The sequence below is a fragment of the Musa acuminata genome, chromosome BXJ1-4 (assembly GCF_036884655.1).
Source record: "Musa acuminata AAA Group cultivar baxijiao chromosome BXJ1-4, Cavendish_Baxijiao_AAA, whole genome shotgun sequence".
NCBI lineage: Eukaryota > Viridiplantae > Streptophyta > Magnoliopsida > Zingiberales > Musaceae > Musa > Musa acuminata.
Genome location: NC_088330.1, coordinates 44,801,922 through 44,825,895, shown reverse-complemented (window position 1 = coordinate 44,825,895; position 23,974 = coordinate 44,801,922). Strand labels below are relative to the sequence as shown.

The 23,974-nt window shown below is 37.9% G+C and overlaps 3 protein-coding genes across 8 annotated transcripts; 2 read left to right on the top strand and 1 right to left on the bottom strand.

Annotated features, from left to right (window-relative positions):
- Positions 1–828: 828 nt before the first annotated feature.
- LOC135671963 (protein ROOT INITIATION DEFECTIVE 3-like) lies at positions 829–6,546 on the bottom strand. Of its 2 annotated transcripts, none has more exons than XM_065180418.1 (8): positions 5,948–6,546; positions 5,734–5,847; positions 5,278–5,411; positions 5,045–5,165; positions 4,204–4,403; positions 3,277–3,404; positions 2,059–2,291; positions 829–1,234 (listed from the first exon to the last, which is right to left on the bottom strand). In XM_065180418.1, exons 1-8 carry the CDS (start codon positions 6,152–6,154, stop codon positions 1,073–1,075), a joined length of 1,299 nt encoding a protein of 432 aa, XP_065036490.1. In that variant the 5' UTR covers positions 6,155–6,546; the 3' UTR covers positions 829–1,072. The 2 variants fall into 2 exon arrangements, with proteins under 2 accessions (XP_065036490.1, XP_065036489.1); XM_065180417.1 differs by having other exon boundaries at positions 5,040–5,187; positions 5,948–6,545.
- A 4,744-nt stretch (positions 6,547–11,290) lies between these two features.
- LOC135671962 (external alternative NAD(P)H-ubiquinone oxidoreductase B2, mitochondrial-like) lies at positions 11,291–17,908 on the top strand. The gene is made up of 10 exons (XM_065180416.1): positions 11,291–11,497; positions 12,641–12,905; positions 13,069–13,275; positions 13,633–13,883; positions 14,935–15,151; positions 15,266–15,370; positions 15,737–16,009; positions 16,124–16,245; positions 17,297–17,416; positions 17,569–17,908. The coding sequence occupies exons 1-10, from the start codon at positions 11,406–11,408 to the stop codon at positions 17,654–17,656; spliced, it is 1,740 nt and encodes a 579-aa protein (XP_065036488.1). The 5' UTR covers positions 11,291–11,405; the 3' UTR covers positions 17,657–17,908.
- A 3,042-nt stretch (positions 17,909–20,950) lies between these two features.
- On the top strand, positions 20,951–23,974 carry LOC135585617 (uncharacterized). 5 transcript variants are annotated; one of them, XM_065180414.1, is made up of 4 exons: positions 21,005–21,037; positions 21,395–21,535; positions 22,303–22,419; positions 22,506–23,974. In XM_065180414.1, the coding sequence occupies exon 4, from the start codon at positions 22,540–22,542 to the stop codon at positions 23,809–23,811; it is 1,272 nt and encodes a 423-aa protein (XP_065036486.1). In that variant the 5' UTR covers positions 21,005–21,037; positions 21,395–21,535; positions 22,303–22,419; positions 22,506–22,539; the 3' UTR covers positions 23,812–23,974. The 5 variants fall into 5 exon arrangements, with proteins under 5 accessions (XP_065036487.1, XP_065036485.1, XP_009398792.2 ...); XM_065180415.1 differs by lacking the exon at positions 21,395–21,535 and having other exon boundaries at positions 20,951–21,037; positions 22,511–23,974; XM_065180413.1 differs by lacking the exon at positions 21,395–21,535 and having other exon boundaries at positions 20,951–21,037; positions 22,303–22,421.

The following is a 23,974-nucleotide window of genomic DNA, read 5'->3' as shown; positions in this document are numbered from 1 at the left end:
TAAATACGTGGTCATGCCGAAACCGACGCCACTAGCAAGGTCTTGAGGACAACATCAACCAAGCTCTGCACACCTCCCAGGTAGTGCCCTGTTTGCTTCAGCTCATGGTAGTCGATCCAGCTGAGGTGGCTGTAGATGTATCACTGTAGAGTCACCAGCACGAGCCAGTCTTCATCCCCATGCCACAGATGAACTGGAAAGGGTGGTTGCGAGAGATCCATCGGATCAAATTCCCACTTCCGGAACATCACCATCATGTCTCGGTAAAACGACTCATGCATGCCTAGCTGAGTGGCAAGCTTCCGCCTCTGCAAGCACAGTGACGCTTGCATTCTTCAGTTCTTGCAGCGTCATACTACAAAGCTCCTTACAGTTGAAATGGGTCAAAATAAAAAATAAAAAAAGGACACGAAGTTGTGTGTGTGTGTATATATATATATATATATATATATATATATATATATATATATATATATATAAAACTTAAATTGATCATAATTAGCATTGGGTAACCATAGCATCTCTGTTCTTAATATTTAGGACATATACCATATACTAAAATTTATTTCTAATTTTGCAAGAATAATATGTAAATGTTGAAATCTCATCTTATTTCTGACATTTTAAGAATTCCAGTAGCATATGGTGATAAATACTTTTACGTACCCAACAGCAGAGAATCTGTTTTCCAGCTACAAATTCTAAACTAGAGAACTTTGGGAAGTCACTTTTTCCAGAGACAAAACATTCTTAATAGAGAAGATATTGGACAACAGAGATATCTGCAGTTGCTTAAACACGATGAACTGTGAATTTAAAAAAAAATACTTTCATCAAGCCTTTTTTTCTGAAAATGAAACGAAGTCTGTTAGACTAAACTCATAAGTTGCTTACCCAAAATTTGAAGCTATTAAGACATCCCACCACCTATCATAATAATGGTGAATCGCTTGTGTAGCAAGAATTACCAAGCAAAATTTGGGCTACTAAAAAACCATATAACAACAAAAGCTAAACCATAGTAAGAGATGGCTTTCATGATTACACTAAAGCTGTTCTTATGCTGCTGCTTTTAGCTGTCGCTCACCAGGGTTCCATCCATCAGCTCATTTACACAGAGAGACTGCATGTCCTGATACAGCTTCTTCCACTGCTGAACCAGTTGTGTTTTCCTTTTACATTCCAGCCTAAGTCTTTCCATCTCCATTTCAGCAGCACCTGAAGTGTTCTGTTTCTGAAGGGGAAAACAAAGAAAGAAACAGAAATGTCATCATCAGCACTCAGCAGTGTGCTTGTTTCTTGATCATTTGGAGAGGCCAAGTTCATATCAAAACAGACAATGTCCTTGAAGAATGCCATATTATATCATGAGCTAAAGACCATAAAATTGAACCATTCAAGTAGAGATAAAAGGCCATAATTCTTCTTTAAGAGGTATCTCTGTTGTCCAATATCTTCTGTAAGAGGTTAGTGAGAAGCATTTTGATTCTTCATGGATCAAATAGTCAAAGTAATAGCCTAAGTTGGACTAATTAGAAAAAAATATCAAGGCTTTTGTGATGATAAAAAATGAATTAAAAGTGATAGAATAAAAAACTTCATCATTAGCAATAAGCAATATGGAAAGTTTCTCCAGCTACAAATGCATTCATTCTAGCATATTCCTTTCAGGCACGTGCCCGGACTGGTATAGTTTTGTGCAATGTATGATAAAATAACCTACCTGACGAACTATATCTAATTCATTGCCTGAATATGGGTACAGGTTATAGCATAAAGGTGTTAATCATAAGTCCCATCTGGGTTTAAAATACCTACTTGGATGGTTTAGACTGAAATAAGCATTGCTAAGACAGACATTAAGATCATGCCCCTTCAGATATCAAAGGTTTCTTGGTAAGTTCATTAAAATTTTATCTATCAAAGAGGAAACACCAAAGCACCAAAGGTTACAATGTATATATAAAAGAAACTGCATCTAATGTTCAGATATACAGACATATTACTTGAAGTCGAATGCTTTCAGCAGAAAATGGGTATCATAGATAAGTAAGATACCTGAAGCTCTTTGATTTGCCTCTCCATCACATATGAGCTGCAAAATCTTATTTCTTCTGGATCATGGCAAGGAGACTGAAGCAATACAATAGCATTAGTTTTAACTTCTGCATCTGTAGAATCAACATACTTGCTCAGTGGGGGTGGCAATGACAAATTCAAATGCTTCCTGTTCACTGATATAGGATTTCGAAGTAATGGCTGTCTAACTATAAGAACATTGTTGATAGGACCTGTCACAAAAAATCAACCATCAATTTAAGCCTCCTACTTGTTAACTATTAATCACTAGGAAAAGAAACTAAAAGTTGAGGTCTAAATTAGTAGTCACTGCAACAAACATACAACCGTATCGTATTGTTTTTTTCCGGATTAAAGGGGAGGTGAATCAAAGTGCATAATTACAATTAAGAATATATCAACATGAATTTGTATGCAGTTAGGGAAGTGAAGTATCATAGTGATAATGAAGATTTCAATTTTCAACAACTTCAAACAAGTTTTCAAAAAATGGAGAATAATCCATAATGAAAAAATAAAAGGATTCAGTCTATGAAAACTGGGTAATTATATAGATAATAAAGCATGAAAAGAAGCAATACGTCATGCTTTGCATTGACGAGATACTTGAGGCAATTGTAGAGATCTTTATAGCTAATAATAGAAAAGTTATAGAACAGAAGCATCAACATAGATCCTTTTTGTTTATGCATGTATGACTAAAAATATGGACACAGTAGCTAAACCATCTATTCGTGGTCACCCTATATGGAATTCTATCCACAATTTTGCTCTATTGTAGGTAATATCACTGATTGAGATTAAAGGTTTGAAATCTCATCAAACATATTGTGAAAGTCCTAGCTAACTCAGCATATAAAGATTTTGACAAACTACCGAGCTCAAATCCCGCCTTCACTACTTGTCCGTAGCAAAAGAAAAAATATATCACTAATTAAACTAAGAACCAGCAGATCATTTTTTAATTGACTAATAAAGATTTTTTTAATCTTCCTCTATCTCTCCTTACACCACTAATCATAACTTGTGCATCGATTGATAGTGAAAGGTACAAGTAAATACATAGTTAGAAATCATAGTAACATAGGAATCCATTACATGCACATGTCATAACAGGAAGAGGAAAGAGCATCACATAATTAGGCATCCGAAGTAATTTAAACATTTTTTATACTAGAATCCTAGTTATTGATGTACCTTTCGCATGTTTCAAAACACGAGTAACATGCTTGGTTTTCGTATCCCAAACTTTGACAATACCATCTTCAGTCCCAGACACTAGAGTAACTCCATCCGTGCTAAATGCTAGGCATGTTATTGCCTTACTGGATGACAAAAACAGCTTAAATTAAATCACGAAAAGGAAAATGCTGAAGAAGAAAGCAAAAATGTGATTGAATCCATATACAAGATACAGAAAGTGCACTTGAAGTACATATATGTCTAACACAACTTGCAGTAACAAGACAATGACGATTTCCCAATTGAAACTTAACAAGGGTCAACAAAACATGAAACAATTATGATTACCCACAGAGCTTAGACTAAGCATTGAAGTTACACCTATATATTAGTGCATATAAGCATGCATGCAAATCAAACTGCAAGCTAAATTACTTTAGTTATGTATCTCTCTAAGGTAAAATGTTAAGGTCAAAAAAATATTTCAGCTAAATATTTCTTATAAAAGAAAGCGATTAAAGTCTTTTGGAAAAAAAAAATCAAAAATAAGCAAAACCTTTGGTAAACAGACTCTTGGAACCCCAGGTCTTCTGCTACTGTTATACTTGATGCAGCCGAACAAACAATAAGGACAGGAAAAGATGGTGAGATGTAAAATTCCAAGACCCAAAGGTAAAGGTAAATTGACTTTTGAGGAAATGCAGAATGACAAGCAATGACAAGCTTACATGAAAAATTCAAAACTAAAACATCAAGATAAAGGCAATTTGGAAATAGAAAGCATCAAATACAACAAACCTCTGATATATCTAAGAACACAAATTAGATATCTACAGTATAGTCTCTTCATAGAAATTTGCCAGAACACACAAAACACAATTGTTGGTAAATATATACATGTATATAAGTGATTATCAAAACTGACTAACAGCATATTGAGACCTGTGATCATATAAGGCACCAATGATGAACATCCCATGTATGCTATTGCGGTTGCATTCAGCATTTAGCGCTGCAATATATATTTTGCCATCTCGGCCACCAGCATAGAACACATGCTCCCCAGGATCCATTACAATAGCATCAATTATGGAAGGAAACGTAATGCTCCTCAATAACAAACCCTCAGATAGGCTCCATATCTGGAACATATGCAGTAGTCAAAAGAAGTTATCTTCAAAATATAAAATACGAACATAGACAATTAGCATTGAGAGGAAGGGGGATCAATTTTCTAACAACAGATTAAAATTATCTTTTCAGTTCAACATATAAGTAAATTAAGTTAAGCTTGCAGTAATAGAACTGACATTCTGCAAAAAAGGTGGTCACACCATTGAGAGCACCTTGACCCTAATAAGCATCTATAATCTACTTTATCATTACATTCATAAGGTCAAAGTTTAAATTGGGCTAGGACAAAGAAAGAATAAAGCAAATAACTTTTGTTCAAGCTACCAAGATACTGCCACTACAGTAAAATTTTGAAAAGAAAGATTCTTACCATCAGCATGTTCAACTTGAGGAGCAGAGTTAGACTTTGTTTTGAAACAAAGACTAAGAGTAAGTTATGAGATAATATATTATAAGCTATCATCTAATTCAGGGAAATTAACCTCTTAATTCAGATGCATCATTTGTGTACCTCAAAATTTTTCAGTTGAAGTTACACAACAGTGAAGTCCCTCGGCATCTGGTTCTGTTTCTATTGACAACTAATTTCCTAATATAACCAACTACTCTTTTCAAAGAAGTACAAAGTGTAACAACTAACGAACCTTACATGTTCGATCCTCTGAGGTTGAGATGATAATGGAGTTGCATAACCCATGTCCCGTAACAACATCAGTGACACGTAAAGCATGTTCCGAAAAGCTATATCTATAAAGAACACCAGCAGAAGCCTTTGCCATGTCATCAAACATCCTGACAAACATTACAAAAATCATATTAGCATTTTAGACAAGACAACATAAAGGAACAATTTCGACAAGAAAAAAACTAAGAATTACATACATCATAAGGGACCAAACTCTGACAGAGCCATCCTCAGACCCTGATATTAGCAAAGACTCGTCCTTGGAGAGAGTGAGACAGGTGACAGACCGATAATGTGCATGCCACCTTGTGAGCAATTTCCCACTAGCAACCTTGATAAATTTAAAGATAAATCTAAGCTTTTCTTATGAGTTTTTCTATGAAGAGAGGGAGCTAACAAGACAAACATTAGAAAACAAAACAAAACAAACTTTGACATCAAAACCAAAAATGAAAGCATAATACGGCCCCTTTGACTTTAAACAAGGTGGATGAGAGAATCAAGAACAGATTTGGACACACAGACCAAAAGTCGTGCATCAAAATTTTGAGTCCCAAGCAGACGGAAAATTCTCATACCAGTGTCTTAAAGAGAAGACGACAGAAAAAGCAAATCTTGCCTAAGAAATCAGAAGTGGAAAAGCAAAATATTACCTCCCAGAGGTAGATGATGCCGGATGGTCCTCCTCCCATGATGTAAGTTCCTTCTGAATTGGAAACAAGCGGTCCAATCGGCTCAGCCGGGAAGCTCCTAACTTCCACCTGAGGCTGAAACATAGAGCGAGAATTATGAGATCGTTTATCCAACACGAGTATGAAACAGGGCGTGAAGTGGAGATGTGGAAGAAAGGTTCGGATTAGGACTCACCTTATCCCAGGACCAGAAGAAAATGGGGCAAGAGGCGGAGGAAGGGGAATCGCGGAGCTGCGAGGAAGCGAGAAAGCGGCCGGCTATGGAGAGGAGGCCATGTGGAGCGGAGGAGCACGAGCGGTACCGGAGCTGCTCGGAGCCCGAGCGTAGGTCCCAACAACCGATGCCGACGTCCACCGGGGAGGAGGCGATCACCACTTCCATCGGTGGCGAAGAGGCGCCGCCAAAGAAAGAAGGGGTTTTGAGGATTTTAGAGTAGGCGTTTCGGATCACGAGAGTATAAACGGAGCTCGCGGGCTACCACGGTGCGTATATGCTATCTCTGTCACCTTCAAGCAAAATATGAGTAGAAACTGCCTATCTCTTCTTAAGGTTCCGGCGGGGTTGTGCGGCACTCTTCACCCTCCACCGTGATCGGACTTCCGGAGCACCGCTGGCGCGTCGTCGGGGACAACGGAGGAGAGGAGTATTCGAAACGCCGGGGACTCTACGAAGGTGGCGGCGGAGGCCAAGAAGTGGCCGGAAAAATCGAGGAGGCGGAGGAGGAGCCTGCGGACGCCGCTCTTGGCGCCGATTGCTCCAAGCAGGTGCTAAATCGTACCCTCCGGTTTTGTTTTCCCATGTTTGTCCACATCGATCTAACGGATGAGATCCATTTTCTGAAAGCATCTCAACCGTTAATCGATGTGTATAACACCTATGATCTTATTGGACACCGACTTCGATCCACGAGATAGGCTAACGCAATGAAGAGAGAGCCTAATTGGGTGAGCAAACGGATCAGGTATTGGGTTAAACGAATCCGAATCCCAATATAAATTCAAATAATACTAAATTCCAGTATTTTTTTTTTATATGTGGCTTTACGTGTCTATATATACTTTCAAGTTTGGCATTAACATATATTCATTTCCAAATTTTAATATCTCATTTCCATATATAACTCATACAACTCATTACAACACACACCACACACACATACACAAACAACTCATAACACACACATACACACAACTCATAACATATACAACACATACACAACACACACACAACACAAACTCATAACACACATACAAATAACATACACTAACACACACATACATAAACAACTTATGACACATACCATATACACACATACACACACAAACAATACACAACCAACACATACTATACACACACAACACGTACATATACACAACGCACAAACACACACAACACACACAATTCATAACATAACAACATACAAACAACACAACTCATAACACAATATACACACACATACACACACAACACACAAACAATACACTATACACACAAACACACACCACACACACATAACATATACACACAACTCATGATTTACACACAACTCATAACACACACTAGATATATACACACACAACACACAAACAATACACTATACACATAAACACATACCACACACATAACATATACACACAACTCATAACACACACTAGACACGCACAACTCATAACACACTAGACACACAACATATACACACAACTCATAACACAATACACACACATACACACACAACTTATAACACATATTACACACACACAACACACAAACAATACACTACACATACACATAACATATACACAACTCATAATATACACACAACTCATAACAACACATACTACACACACATAACATATACTAAATAACATACAAAAATATCACATAACACAAACAACACACAACACAAAAAGACACACACACAATACATACACATACACAACACACACAAAACTCATAACATAAACATACATACACATACACATACACAACACACACACAACATATAATATACAAAACACACACACACAACTCATAACACACACAACACACTACTACACACACATAACATATACAAAACACACACATACACAAGCAACTTATAACACACACCACACACACACAAACAACACACTACACACACATTTACACAACGCACAAACACACACAACATACACAACATACAACTGATATCAATACACACTTAACATACACAACACACACAACTCATAACATACATAACACACAAACAATACACACTACACACACAACACATACATAATATACATAACATACACAACTCATAACACACATACAAACAACATATACTATACACACACATAACATATAAAAAATACACACATACATACGTAACTTATAACACACCACACACACAAACAACACACACATACACTCAAAACTCATAACAGTACACCTGACATTTAGCACAAGAAGATACTTTCATCTTTTTATTCGCTTGAACATGTTTATTGTTTTTTACTCACATTTTTCGGAGAGCATTCTTTTTAATCAGCCAGATTAATGCCCTTTTAAATTTTGTGTTTTGCACCTTTTAGTTTAAGGAATATTATATTTAGTAAAATGATTAAGGTTTATTTAACCTTAATAGTTTAGATCTCGGATCTCTTAAGTTTTTATGGTTTACTCATATTTAAAATAATTTATATATTTTTTAAATTTTAATATATAATTTTTTTTATCAGTTAATAAACGTTAAAATTTATTTATATGGTATGTTAAATCATAATAAATTATTAATATAATGATATGTATAATTTAGGATTAAGGTTCATTTTCTATGGTTTTGGTCAAGGATCTCTTAAGCCCTTATAATTTACTCATGTTTAAAATAATTTTTATATTTTAAAAATATAACATATAAGTTTCTCATTAAGTCTAAGTTAACAGATGTCATAGTCTACTTATATTGTGGATGTTACTCATTAGCTTCAAGGCGTATGTCATCACGTCTCTTATCACGGTGTTGTCTACTATTATGAATAACATTCGCTCTAATCTTGATAAGTATCATAGTACTTTGTAAGTCATCTCTCTCACGAAGCACGACATCATGAAGACAGAGAGTAAGTGAAAGGAGCGGTTGAGTTAGTCCATGGAGCCCTCCTATACTCGCTCGCTCTTCTCGATCGACTTATTAAGGAAAAGAAAGAGGCGAAGGTCGTAGCGATGGATGAAAGTAAAGACATAGAGGTAGCAGAGGTTGGAGGCGGATGTGAGGGAGGGCTGGACCATCATGTCCTAAGCGCGATGGGTGAGCGCACAAGAGAGGACGAAGTGGAAGGTGATAGGGATGAAGACATCGAGGAGGAAGAAGAGGGACCAAGAGATTATTGCGTGCTTAGCGTCAGATTGGTCGACGCATATCCACTGGGCAGGATCAGAAGCTCCTAAGTTCATCGTGTCAATACGAGAGAGGCCATGTACATACGGTGCCTTGCTAGGTAATAGCAACTCAGTATTGTTGTTGGTGATCACTTCCATGATGTCTTCCGCCATTGTTTGAGATCTTAATTTTTTTAAAATTTAAAATATATATCATTATATTAATTATTTATTATGAGCTAATATATTACGTAAGCAGACTCTAATGTTTATTAACTCAAGACATGACGAGAGGATCTTATATATTACGTTTTTTAAAATGTACTAGTTATTATAGACACAAGTATACCATAAAAGACCTAAGAGGACTATGGCCAAAACCGTAGGGGCTAAAATGGATTTTAATCTTAAATTACATGTGTCATTATATTAATAATTTATTATGAGTTAATATATTACGTAATTAGATTTTAACATCTATTAACTCAGATTTGACGGGAGGAATTTATATGTTACGTCTTTGAAAATATAGAGATTATTTTATGCTTGAGTATACCGTAAGAGTTTGAGATTAATGACTAAAACCACAAGAGTTAAAATAGATATTAACCCTTAGAAAGTTGGACTCTCATATTCCATTCAAGAAAACACTTTTAAGTAGACAAATCATTTATGCTTATTTCACCGTCACTCTCCTTCAAACATGATTTTGTATTTTTACTTTTTTTGTTCTCAAACCTCATATCTGAAGAACTTTTTGATTCAAACTTTCTTTCCATAATGTTTTTTTTTTTTTCATTCTTCTTTCCATATTTTAGATCTATAACAAAGGTTTATGTTTTTCAATGATTTTATCATGTAACATAATTTCTCAAGCTACTTCCCTATATAAGCAGCGAAATGAAAGGGTTAAGATTGAAGATCCCTGTCTGATGAGTCGGTGGGTGAAATTAAAGGCTCTCCCCAAGCTTGTGACTCTGAGTACCGCTGCTTCACGAGAAAGTACAATTCGGTGAAAAGCCAACCGTCAGCAAAACTTCTCCGGCAGATCCTAAATGCGATCGCGACTCACAAACTGGAAGCAACAAAACTCAAGCAAAACATTAATTTGTTTAGTGGCATTAAAGCTGTTGCACGTCCAAATTATATACGTTCAAACAACCAACTATTAAACAGCCTATCTCATTGTTTTGTGTTCGGTTTGACGATTGTAGTTATATATTATCGTCCTAGAAGTTGCTAGACTATCTCATCGGAAATCAACTTTTCTAATTTCAAACGAGAATAAGAGGATATTGGGACGAATTCCTAAAATCTAAAGGGAAATAGTCACGAGATGGCAATACTTGGTAGGATCTAATTGAATATTTTTAATATTAAAACTAGTCAAAGAAAAAGAAAAGATATCTTCCTCTGCCTGATGCGTACCCTATGTTTGTTTACCCTCGTGTCCCACGCGTGTTTTTATTTATTTGTTTATTTTTCGCAGGGTCAATCCGACTGCCGGATTCTTCCAGAAAGTGTGGAAACGAAGCCAATGCCGATGAACTTTTTCTGTCTGTGGAGTCATCTTTTCGGATTTCGCCGTCTGTACGTCGATCGAAGAGAGCCGGAGGGAAGGAACGACAAACCAATGCGCTATCTTATGGCTGCCTGTCCATATCTGAATCAACCTTCGAATTTCTTGGTCCCCAATCATGTTGTGAAATTCTACCCAACTTGTAACAAATCCAATTTCTTTTGACTCTTAAATGCACCAGAAAAAACAAAGACCGAAAACGAAGGAACGTATACCGTGTCCATACTGCGGTGATTGCTTCAAGGTTAGGTTAAAGAACGATTTAAATATACGTAAATTCCGCTGACACACATCCAATCTCTGACGTGTCTTCACATCGAGTTGAAGGGAGAGGGAAAAGCGGTGAACTCGGGGCCTCCGGATCCTGCGGTTCCAAGCCGTGACGGCTCCCTCTTTGGAAGGGAGGAAAAATAAACCTGCTCGACCCACCTCTGGTTGATAGCCGCGTGCCCCCTGCTAGAGAGGGACAAACGTGAGACGGACAGGACTCGGCACGGAGTGCTCCAACATGGTCTGCCGTGCCCCAGGTCGGCACCTGGAGCATTTTCGGCCTTATAAATAGGCCGTGCGACCCTGAAACTTCCATCCTCTCTTCTTCTCTACGTTGCCTTCTCTCCCTGTTTCGATTTCTTTCACTTGTGTTTTCTCTTTATTGCTTCTATTATATTGGAGTTTGATAAATAATAAGAAGGGATGCGGTTCTCGGCGTCCTTCCTGGATCGAGCGTCGCAAGCGATACGACGGCGCCCTACCATCTCCAAGCTTATCGTGATATGCGCACTCAGGTCCCCGACTCTCCTTTTCGTTGGTTGATTTCTCCTTGGATCTGATTATTTTTCCATTATATTTTGCTTTCGTTTCTTACGGTTTGGTCTAGCAATATCCGATTCTTTCCTGCGTTGTGCTCTCTTAATCTGCTAACATTTTGTTGTTGTTTGCGTTCCATAATATGCCCAGTCTAAGTAGTTTATGCAAGAATTCTTTCAGATTTTCTTTCTTATCTTTTATATCCTTACTCAGCGTGGTCTTAGTTTCTCTGGTTCTTTGGTTCGTTATCGAGTGACGTCGAAATCTCCATAGAATTTGACGCCTAAACTAGGAGACTTAGGTTATATGTGACACTGGAATTGTGAGTATTTAAGGAAGTTAGAACTTCTTAAAATACCTTGCCTTTCATCAGGGCAAGAAGGGGGGAATATCGTCTTAATAAATCTTTTTTTGTGTTTTTGTTCTTTTCCCCACCAAATAGTATTTAATCTTCTTCTTTCTGTATCTCTCTGTATCTTATTCGTGGTGCTTTATATTTGTTATTGGCATTCCTTGGATTAATACCAGAAAAGATATTGATAGACCATTTGATCTGCTTCCTGGGTTGAAGAGGACAGGAGGGTGGGATACCTTGGAAGGGTGTATTAAAGCTAATGAATTGTGGATCAGCCTCGCCTGTGGATTAATGCTTGGCTTCCTGCTTTATCTGGAACATCACTGTGAATTGGTGCTCAACATATGACCCGAACACTACTGATGATGCGGGATCACTACTCCATTATTCCGAAATAAAACTAAAGTAAGAAGAAATAAGAAAAAGAGAACCTCATAGGTTCTTGGAGTCAAAAGCTTTAAAGGCGGACTAGTGGATCCTAAAGGACAGTCTGTGGATGTTTGGACGTGACTATGTACCATCTAGAAACAATTATGTGATGCCATAGTGCCTTTAGTATTTTTCTTTTTTGTGATGCATTCTAGAGTTTATTCTTTACTTTTCATCGGTTTGGATGCCTGATGCCTTTTTGCACAAAGGAAGGCTAGTGGTTCATGATCATTGTATTTATTCATTATTTCTCACCCTTCTGATAGACTCCTGCTCTTATCTATCTTCCCATGGATAGTAAACATGATAAGTAATACTTCTTCTTCTCTTCTTGCAGTAGTGGTGGTGTTCTGGCATATGCTGACGCAAAGTCCGACCATGATTTTGAAACATCTGAATTAACCAGAAAGAAAAAGTTGGTTGTTCTTGGAACTGGTTGGGCTGGTACTAGCTTCTTAAGAAACTTAGATGCCTCACAATATGATGTACAAGTGGTATCACCTCGTAACTACTTTTTATTCACTCCTTTGCTACCAAGCGTCACGTGTGGAACAGTGGAGCCACGTAGTATTGTAGAGCCAATTCGCAAGATCATGCACAAGGTACTTATCCAGTATTTTAATGGACACTTTCTTTTTTCTATTTTCGCATACAAAAACAGCGAGGTATTTTCAAGTGTTGCCATTCTTTAATCTCTGCTGACTTTTGTTATTATTGTTTCATCTATCCTTGGAAATTTGTTCTCACTAACTTTTATTGCTACAGAAAGTTGGAGGAATTAAATTTTGGGAAGCTGAATGTTATAAGATTGATCCAACTAACAAGAAAGTCCTCTGCTGCTCTAATATCTGGACAAACATGGATGGAAGTGGTGAATTTGCTGTAGATTATGACTACTTAGTCATTGCACTTGGAGCAAAGCCAAATACCTTCAACACCCCTGGTGTGGTGGAGAACTGTCATTTTCTTAAGGTGTACTTCTACCTGCTGTACAGAATTCCAGGCCATTCCACTGTTCGATTTAATTTCATAATAAGTTAGCATATGGGAGAGTTTTTTAGCTAAAATATAGAACATAAAGGTTACTGAACTAGTTGTGGACAAGGTTGGGTGCTATTGTGGGAGATGTTTTTGCATAAACTTTTTTTTCAGTGTTTCTTTATTGAAAATTTCTGATTCATTTGACAATAATATCATCTGTTATCCAAATCCTTTACCCTTTTTGTGTTTATTGAAATATCTTCTGTTTGTTTTATTTTTATGATCTTCTTCTGCTAGTTTAAAAGCCAAAAGTTAAAGAGCTTAAGCAAATGAGACATCCTTTTGTAGGAAATAGAGGATACACAAAGAATCCGAAGGAGTGTCATGAACTGCTTTGAGAGAGCCAGTCTTCCAGAGCTTAGTGAAGAAGATAGAAGGAAGAATCTTCATTTTGTCATTGTTGGTGGCGGTCCAACTGGTGTTGAATTTGCAGCAGAATTGCACGATTTTGTGAGTGAAGATTTGGCCAAATTGTATCCTACTGTGAAAGACTTGGTGAAAATTTCAGTAATTGAGGCTGGGGACCATATTTTGACAATGTAAGAATTATCCAAGTGCGATGTTGATCTGCCTATATTGCTGAATCATATCTTTTGTCGACCCTTGAAATATAGGCACTTAGTTATAACAGTTACTTGTTTCTGACATCCAAGCTGCAACTAAAAGAAAAAAAAGATTTTGTCTGTCACTAATTCTTATCACTCGTGCCATGATTATATATATATATATATATATATATATATAAAGTGCTTAGATCTATCCCTTTCTTTCTTATTCATGTGATTACTTCAGCAAACAAATATTACCCTTGTTCTTGAATGACCTTTTTTTTTCTTTCTATCACCTTAATCAATGTTTTTAAAAAGGCAGTTTATGCTGCTGCATTATACAATCTGATCATATCAGAACATTGCATAAGGTGTGGTATTACAGCATTTGTTATGTGGAACTGCATGTGTGGCTGCCTACTATTTTGCAGGTGCTTTTGTGGTCATCCAAGTATTGAACATTTTGATTGCATTCATGTAATATTCTTCCTTATTGCTATTGGTTATATAATTGTATTAGTTTAATGTTAAAAATTACAATCAATGATAACATGCTTGGGTCGAATATGCTTTTTCATGGTTTTTATTACTTAACTTTTTAAAGAGCATAGATATCATTCTTTGTAAGTTTAGGATTTTGTTTTACCTTTCTTTTTGTTTACTAGTTTGTACTTTATTGTTCTTTATCATGTTAATCTGAACCATGATGTGCTCACAGATGCATCCCCAAAACTGCATATGTGCTATGCAGTACCTTGATTGCCCACACATCATATAGTCTCTCTTTTGAACTTTCACGTAGAAGTCATGTATGCACTTATTTGAAGGGAAACACTTAGTACTGTGACTGGTAATATTAAATATCACAAATACAGCTTCACAGATTTATCATTTGCAGTCACAAATGGGTGTGTTCTTGGTCTAAACAAAGATATCATGATAAAAGAATGTATAATTGATCTATTCCAAGGGTATGACTGATTTATCCATAAATGTCATAATTGAGAACTAGTGTTTATTTGTTGTTGATATTAACATGTAGGTTTGACAAAAGGATAACAGAATTTGCTGAAGAAAAGTTTCAGAGAGATGGTATTGATGTCAAAACAAATTTCCGGGTTGTTAAGGTGTCTGATAAGGCCATCACTATGACTAGTGCATCATCAAGAGAGATATCAGTACCCTATGGAATGGTTGTTTGGTCTACTGGTATTGGTACCCGTCCAGTTATACTGGATTTCATGAAACAAGTTGGACAGGTTAATTACTATTCTTATTCTCCAGAATCATTGTAACTTTGGTCTTTTTCAGCATATGCTGACTGATGCCGTTTTGTGATTTAATTTTTCATATCTGTTTTTCCTTTAATAAAGGCTGATAGGCGTGTATTGGCCACTGATGAGTGGTTGAGAGTACCAAATTGTGATGGTGTGTATGCGCTCGGTGACTGTGCCACAATAAGCCAGAGAAAAGTCATGGTATGTTTGAAGCAATGGTCCATATATGTGTTTTCTTAAGATTGTCTTATTGAGTGTTTAGTATGCTTGTTGAGACTTGTTCAAAAAAATTCCTTTTAATCCTTTCCTTTTCTCCTTTCTGTTTTATGAAATTATCTTGCACTTAAATCTTTCTTAGAGCCAAAGACTAATTTGTTGTGTTGTCAATGCCACACAAGACTTGCGAATTACCTAGTAGACATGTTAAAGTAACTCAGAAATTATTCAATCTACCCTTTTATTTTCTTTACCGAAGAATTTATTCATGTTCTTTAAATCGATGCAATTTCTATCCTCTAGTATAAATAATTTTCTCAGAATACCAATCTAATGCAAATTTTATTTCAGGAAGATATCTCTGCAATCTTTAGAGTTGCAGATAAAGATGATTCTGGAACTTTAACTGTAAAAGAAATCAAAGATGTACTAGATGATATCTGCGAGAGGTACCCCCAGGTGGAGCTTTACTTGAAGAGCAAACAAATGAAAGATTTTATAGATCTATTTAAGGATGCAAATAGCAATGCTGTCAAAGAATCTAAGGAATTGAATATTGAAGAGTTTAAGAAAGCTCTTGCTGATGTGGATTCACGGGTTAAGATGCTTCCTGCAACTGCCCAGGTATATCTTCAACTGAACTGCCTTTCCCAAAGACAAGGGAGAATATTTTCAAGATATTATTTTGAGAAAGGGATTTTTTTTCATCTTCTCTCTTTTGTCTGTGTAATATTCCAGGTTGCTGCACAACAAGGTAACTATCTTGCTAAATGCTTTAACAAGATGAAGATATGTGAGGAGAACCCTGAAGGTCCCCTCCGTATGAGAGGATCGGGTCGTCATCGGTTTCATCCCTTCCGGTAACCGTTCTATGCTGTTTGATTTCCTTGTTCTTTTTGATATGCAAGTTGCTATCTCATTAAAATATATCGCCTTTTAAGTTTCATTGGATATCGTACGATTTCAAGTGCATTTCTGAAAAAAAAAAAAAAAAAACCATATTTTCTGCTGTTTCTGTTCTGGACTACAATATCATCACTTGAACTTCTACCCTGAAACCTTGCTTCTATTTTTGATCAAATTTGTGTTCCTTTTAAATGGTCATTTGTATTAGAGGAATTTCCACTGGAGGTGCTTCTTCCTCTTTATCTTCCAAATCCATTTTTCCTGTTGTGACTTAATCTTTGAATCAAATAAGTTAAACAAAGACCAGATAACATTTTATTTGTTAAGCTGCATAATTGGATTTAGAAATGAAATCATGGAACCATGACCATTAACACAAAAATCATGCTCTGTTGTACCTTATGAATGTCCTCCAGTGATTACATAAATCACGCATATCAACTTATAAATCATTGCAAGAAAAATCATATATTACAAAGACTCGTTAACTCATCTAGTAATTATACACAGTTTACTGAAAGACAGTATAAATAACTAGATTAGGAAAGAGAATATACACTTGTTGTAGAAGATGACTACAGCCAATATGCTTAGATCCATAGATTATTAAATGTTTGTCTATCATAGTTATGACAGTTACAGAATGAAAGAATGAGTCTAGCTAAATATTTCTAACTAATAACTCAAGCATATGGCATATAATGGTTACAGATGCAATGAAGTGGACTTGCTCCATGTTTGCTCATCACAGTGATGGCAGTTACAAAATGAATTTACACACTTAAAAAAGACTAGAACATTTTGCAGTGATGATGTGATATCCTCTGGCCAAATAGCAGAATCCTCCTTATAACTCGTTTCCCAACTCACAAAGAAACTACTGCACTTTCCTATATTTGCAATCATGTCATCTTGTTTTACAAGCTAAGTTGCTGAAATCATGCATCTCTATTAAGTACATATTGCTGGCATTTATTTATTGTCTCGTTTCTCTTTGGGTGATAGGTATAGGCACTTTGGTCAATTTGCTCCTTTGGGTGGAGAGCAAACAGCTGCACAGCTGCCTGGAGATTGGGTTTCTATAGGCCACAGCTCGCAATGGCTATGGTACTCTGTTTATGCAAGGTACACTCCATTTGTTTTGTTAGGATATGTATTTTTGTGCTTCCTTGCAACTAACATGATGGTAATTAATATATTTGTGTTGAAGATGAGTTGTGTGTGCAAGTTTTTGTTTTAGTTCTAATTGTATCTCTTTTTCTCCTTGTAAAATTCAGTAAACAAGTCAGTTGGCGCACGAGGTTTCTTGTGGTATCTGATTGGATGAGGAGATTCATACATGGAAGAGACTCCAGCTGCATCTAAGGAATTGAAAATAAATCTTTTATTCTGAATCAGCCTTCAGGAAGGTGAAGGGATACTACCCTCAGGACTTCTTTGCAATAAATTGTTACATTCTCTTGCCCTTTTATTCTTTTTCATTCCTGATAAAGGCCACGTTATTCTTTTCTCCACAAAATGAGCTTTTGACAACAACAAAAGCGTTTTGTTGGCTTATTATGATACCAACTATTTCTTTCGTTATAATTATCTTATAAAGGAACTGTTTGGTAGTTACCATGTTGAGTTGCGTAGTACAAGTAAAAGAATCATGTATATGGTTGGTTGTAATGGTATTACAATTACATCTGATTTATGAGTATTTTAGAGATTTAATACATCAACACCACCAGTGGTCATTATATATGGCATCAAGCAGATGGGGCTTGAATAACGCATATTCAGTGACATAAATCGGATACCTAAACCTCAATATCTATTCTTTACGTATTGTGCTTGAATAACGTATGTGTGTGTATATATATATATATATATATATATATATATATATATATATATATATATATATATATATATATATATATATATATATATATGTGTGTGTGTGTATATATATGTGTGTGTATATATATATGTGTGTGTATATATATATATATATATGTGTATATATATATATATATATATATATATGTGTATATATATATATATATATATGTATATATATATATATTATATATAAAGAAAAAAAGATTGTGGAACGTGACTAACACCCTAACGCCACATAGGCAACACTTAGCATCATGTGATCAATAACTTAACACCATGATATCATCGACTTTGCTAGAATTACTTAAGTTATGAGGAATCCTTTTATTATCAATACATAAAGGTTTAGCCTAATTACAACCTCGCTTTGATCCAGAAAGATCTGTAAAGAGTAAATTAATTAGTTCTATTGTTATCTTGGTGTCGTTGATTGGAGAGTTAACACGGCCTAATTCGATCCCGAAGGCGTAGATCCATCTTGGGGGCCTACGCTGGGGCGGATAAGGCTGCTCGTGGTAGGTGGACTCCTGAGACGTTGATGGCTCATGATAGCTAACTCTCGATTGTCCCGAGGTGCGGCTTATTTGTTAGAGGAAGTTTGAGGTTGTCCCGAGGGATGCTATAGCCTTCTCCTAAAGCACTTAGTGTCACCTCGAGGTGCTCCTTAGATATGCCTAGGTCCTACATAAGCGGTCGACATCGGGAAGATGTCCCGACCTGGCCTCTCCAACGCTCAAGTTAGTAGAGTAGGTGGATGGAGTTTAGTATAGCTCAAAAGAGTTGAAATAGAGTCTGCTTGCCTCATCTAGTTTCAAGGCTATCTTTTATACTCGATTCATTGGTGGAGTGTGACAAATTGCTCATCCTCTCTCGAGCCAATCACGTGAGTGATGACACATATGATACGATACATACTTTTTTATTTATTATTTATTAGTATTTATCTTACTTTATGTTGTTTGTTGCATATATTGTAATGTTCATGGATCTGTGCAATGAGAATTGGATCATGATGAGATCATGACAATGAGATCGATTCACCTTTAAACACAGATTATAAATAATCTCAGTCGTAGGTTACTCGAGAGGGACATCAAGATAACTGGACAAATTAGTGTGTTGTATATTCGTCTATATAATGGAGGCGACTAGTCTCATAGTTGTTAGAATCAAGTCAGCATTAAGAGGGGGGGTGAATTAGTGCTTACGATAAAAACGTCGATTTGAAAATTCTCGATGAAAATTGATTGGAAAGATGTTAACTTGAAATCACGTCTGTAAGCGTAATAAAAGTAGAAATTAGTTTGCAATTTGAGAATGAAAAGCAAAATAGAAATGCAAACCGGATTTATAGTGGTTCGGTCGTCGTGACCTACATGATTGCTCTTCACTCGAGGCCATCGGTTTCCACTACTGGTCTTCCTTCAATGGGCGAAGACCAACTACCCTCTTAAAACTCTTTCTTCTATTTATAGGTTCAAGGAACCTTTACACTTCTCTCTTTTTCACTTAAACCTCACTTCTTCGTTTAGAAGAACTTCTAAATACTAGGAAGAGGTGAAGAGATATTTACAACTTTTTTTCATAATGATTCTTTTCCTATTTTTTAACTCAATTTCATGCTTTGTCAAGCAAAAATATTTAAGATATTTATAGACCTCAAATAATTTAAAAAATAGAGTAAAAAAAGATCAAATAATTTAAAAAAGTCCCGATGAATATCAGGTTGAGTTCCTTATATGTAATGTTGAGAGAAAAAAAAATCATAAAAACCAAGGCTTGAGAAGAGAGAAGAGAGAAAATTAAAAAATATATATATTACTTGAAAGTTTACATAACCCTCGTAGTCTTTTTTTTTTTTTTTTTAACCCATGCTCCATCTCTCTCTTGACTTGGGGTGTGGTAAATATGGTACCAACTAATTTATAAACCTAAACCACAATGTCATAACCCTGATCAATAGTGAATTCCTAATTCAACTCAAAATCCTAATTTAATTATAATGAAACGGATGGTAGCTAAAATTTGTGAATGAAGCATTGGTCGGAGATACGAGTGGTTCTGGATGACCACTGAGAGTCTTGCTTTTTTGAACTCGTAGTTAGTCGCCTCTTGAATCTCGCCACAATCACATGCGACTTTTTTTATATGCATACAAAGGCAATACTGGCTTGGCATCCAAAAATGTACACGAGGACGCGTCGGATTGTTGCGTCTCCATGAGGTTTTGACGTGGCATCTCTATGTGGTGCTAAAATAAGAAGCGGAGCGAATGTGAACTCCGTGTGCATTCATAAACATATTCTATCAGTCTGTGAAGGGATGAAAGTAGGAGCTGCTTTCGGTTGTTATTTGGAAATAAAACCTCAAAACCCAACTTCGATACAAAAGCGTAGGCCGGTTTGGAGGCGTACAGCTTGTCGATGTCAATTTGGTTGCCAGCTTTGGCTGTGCAAGCATTCAAGTAAATCACACACACACAGATGATACACTAAAGTTCTAAATGTGCCAAGGAGCGCTGCTTTCTTGCAGTAGAATATTGCTGCTGCTGCTGCTGCTGCTGCTGCTGCTGCTGGGTAAATAAAGCCCTGGATAATTCACGGCCTGCGCACGTCAGAGCGCACGATGGTGAAGGACATTGGAGGGACCACTTGTCTGCGTCAGCCGGCCGACCATCCGTTTAACCTATTCTTTCTTTTCGCATTAAAAGAAAAAGGAAAAGACAAATAATAATAATAATAATAATTATTATTATTATTATTATTAAGCCAAGTTGTAGCGCTCCTCTGTCTCCCTCGTTCCTTCTTCCTCTCGCAAAGTAATGGACGAACACAGCAGCCGCGCTTCAGCCTTCTGTTGGTAAGTTTCTGACATAACTCTATCTCTAATGTTAGATTCGTATCATATACCATCAAAACGAAAGATACAAACACACTTTTGCACAATTCTTTCATGCCTTGGCGTAATTGTTCTATAAAATTTTCTGCCTCTGCAAGTCAGGAGCATTCTTGTTTTTTTCGATTTCCTTCGTTTTTCAGTTTTTTATCGTATATGTTTCGCGTGCAGATGATGGTAGCAATTTTCGATGAATGTGATCCGGGATTTTTTGCCGTGATTGGGGTGTGGATAATAATATATATCGGTGGCCCAAAATTTGCCACAAGGAACTGAAATTAATCTGATCTGCTTCCTTACCATTATTGTCCTATTTTGTAGCCGAGCTAATCAAATCAGAAAGGGTAGAATTAAAATTATCCGTCCAGAGATCGTACTTACCTGTCACGATACAGAGTAGATTGGGCCTCTAACGGGACAGACAATATAGTGCAAAGGAAATGCTTCCTTTTATGCTACCAGGCAAGATTTCTGAGACTCCGACCTCTAACATAAGTTCTTCATCCCCATCCAATAATTTTTTTTTTCTCGAATGCAAAGCAAATTATATTAGCTAAATTGTAAAGTTTCAAAAAGAGCTCCATAGATAAGAGCACAAAAAATTAACCAGCCGTAAGGGTCGCTCTCCTTTTCAAAAAATTATATCTTGATTAGTCTGGCATAAAAAAACTAACCATTCATTCTCTTCTCTTTGCACATGAGAAAAATAAATAAATAAATCAAAACACTAAGTACATGCTAGGTTCATTCCCATCCGATAGATTTTTATTTAGTGCTTTTTATTTGTGCCTCCATACGCATCAACTGATCAGCTTTTTATTTTCTTTCTCTTATTTTCTTTTACTTTAATCTTATGATTAAGATTTAGTCTATAGGAAGATCATACTTTTTTGTTCAATCTAAAACGAGTAATGTGGTGGGGAAAACCACATATGTTGTACCTCCTGTGTTGTTTTCACAAAACAGTTTTTACAGTTTGCAACCCAGTGAATTGTCTCGTCAACTCTAGGCCACAAGTTTTACTTACTTTTATTATTATTATTATTGTTTTTCTCGTTCAGAGGGTTCCCTTTTAGTTCATTATGAGCAGCTTTTCTTTTTCTCAAGGAAAAAAATTATATACTTCAGCTCAGCGTTAGATGATAATTTTCAGAGTAAAAAAGCTCTGCATAAATAGTGAAAACTTCACAGTTTTCCCGACTAATCCCCAAATCTATCCCCTTTTGCAGTGAATGAATGACATACTAAGGATTGTACCTATTCCACCAATAATTAGAATGAAAAAAGCATCGCGCTCGCCAGATTTATAAGCAAACAGGAGGATTCCCTCAGCTGTCGACCATCCAGTGTTGCATATGATTGCCCTACTTCCAAGTGCTCCCACCACTATGCTCTGATCCCAGTTATAATATTCTTCTCTTTTCCGCCGCAGGACAGCAACGCCATTTAGGCAAAGCATTCTCGACATGAAAGCCCAGAACCACCGCTCCCACCATCACTCGGCCGACGCCGACTCAGCCGCCGCGGGTTCCACCGCCTCCGCCCCACGAGCTGCAAAGGGCCACGTGCCTCACCAAGACAACCATATTCCACACCATCTTCCGCCCGCCAGGTGGCACCCCGACGACCCTTCGGCCGCTCTTGTCCGCCTCATGTGCAGCTACGCCGGTCGTATCCTCCCCCGCCCCCACGACAACCAACTCCGCTACGTCGGCGGTGAGACCCGCATCGTCGCCGTTCCCCGCTCCGCCTCCTTCGCTGCTCTCCTCTCCCGGCTCTCCAAGTTCCTCCCTGCCGCCGCCGTTCAGCCCCCGTGCCTCAAGTACCAGCTCCCCCACGAGGACCTCGACGCCCTCGTTTCCCTCACCTCAGATGAGGACGTTGAGAGCATGTTCGACGAGTACGACCGTCTCGCTTCCGCCAACGTTCGAGCCCCCCGTCTTCGCCTGTTCCTCTTTCCCCCACCTTCCGTAGCCTTCGGCTCCGTCGTCGACGCCCCGGGTTCGACCCGTGACCAGTGGTTTGTCGATGCCCTCAACGGCCAAGGAGCCGGCGCGGCATCTGGCCCGCCGTCCCTCGAGCGCGGCCGCTCAGAGGCGTCCTCCATCGTCTCCGAGGTCCCTGATTACCTCTTCGGCCTCGACACCAACTCGCCGCCTGCCAAACCCGTGGTTCAACCGGCCTCTTCGGAGCCGGGCTCGCCCTTCTCCGCCTCATCTCAGCTGTCGGTTCCCCCAATCCCCGATCTCCCACCCGTCAAAACCAAGCTGCACGTGGAGGAAACCGGGTTCAACACGGTCGAACCGATTGCGATGGAGCAGGCCGGATTGGTACCTAACCCGGTCCTATCGTATGCCCCTGAGCCGGTCCCGGTTTTCTACATGCCGCCATCTGTCCATGGCGGGAGCTTAACGATGCAACAGCTTCCAATTCCGGTCCAATACATGCCTCCGCTCCGTGCCGTGGCTGACAGTCAGCTTCCGTTGGGCTTCCAGCCATCGTTCCCGGTGGTGGCAGCCAAGCCAATCAAAGGCGCTCCGGTTTACGTGGGTGGCCCTCCAATCGGACCGGGGGCCCTCGTAGGTGGTGGATTCGAGTATCCGGTGGGGGCGGAGTCGTTCGAGGTACCAGGGAGAGTGTCGATCCCGGTGTATCAAGCGACTGGAGTGACTGTGGTCGGAGAAGCCGAAGCCGCGGCAGCCAGTCCCCAGACGAGGGTGGGACGACAGACACAATGAACCTGGTTCCATAAAGGTAGAACAGTTTGCGAGAGCGTGGTTTATGCGTTGTTAGTTTGAATTATTTGGACTATATCAGTTCTTGAATTCGTCATGTTGTTGTATTTGGGGATTGCATCGTTTGCGAGTTGCTATATACGATCTGTCTGACGAATTGTGTGTA

Bases quoted from the DNA above. Each gene is read 5' to 3' on its own strand.
- LOC135585617 (XM_009400517.3), top strand. From the start codon at position 21,000: ATGGACGAACACAGCAGCCGCGCTTCAGCCTTCTGTTG. The intron at 21,038-22,505 runs GTAAGTTTCTGA...TTTCCGCCGCAG, and splicing joins CGCGCTTCAGCCTTCTGTTG to GACAGCAACGCCATTTAGGC.
- LOC135671962 (XM_065180416.1), top strand. From the start codon at position 11,406: ATGCGGTTCTCGGCGTCCTTCCTGGATCGAGCGTCGCAAGCGATACGA. The intron at 15,371-15,736 runs GTATGTTTGAAG...ATTTTATTTCAG, and splicing joins TAAGCCAGAGAAAAGTCATG to GAAGATATCTCTGCAATCTT. The intron at 16,246-17,296 runs GTAACCGTTCTA...TTTGGGTGATAG, and splicing joins CATCGGTTTCATCCCTTCCG to GTATAGGCACTTTGGTCAAT.
- LOC135671963 (XM_065180417.1), bottom strand. From the start codon at position 6,154: ATGGAAGTGGTGATCGCCTCCTCCCCGGTGGACGTCGGCATCGGTTGT. The intron at 5,412-5,733 runs GTAATATTTTGC...AAATTTATCAAG, and splicing joins GCATCATCTACCTCTGGGAG to GTTGCTAGTGGGAAATTGCT. The intron at 1,235-2,058 runs GTATCTTACTTA...TTTCCCCTTCAG, and splicing joins GGCAAATCAAAGAGCTTCAG to AAACAGAACACTTCAGGTGC.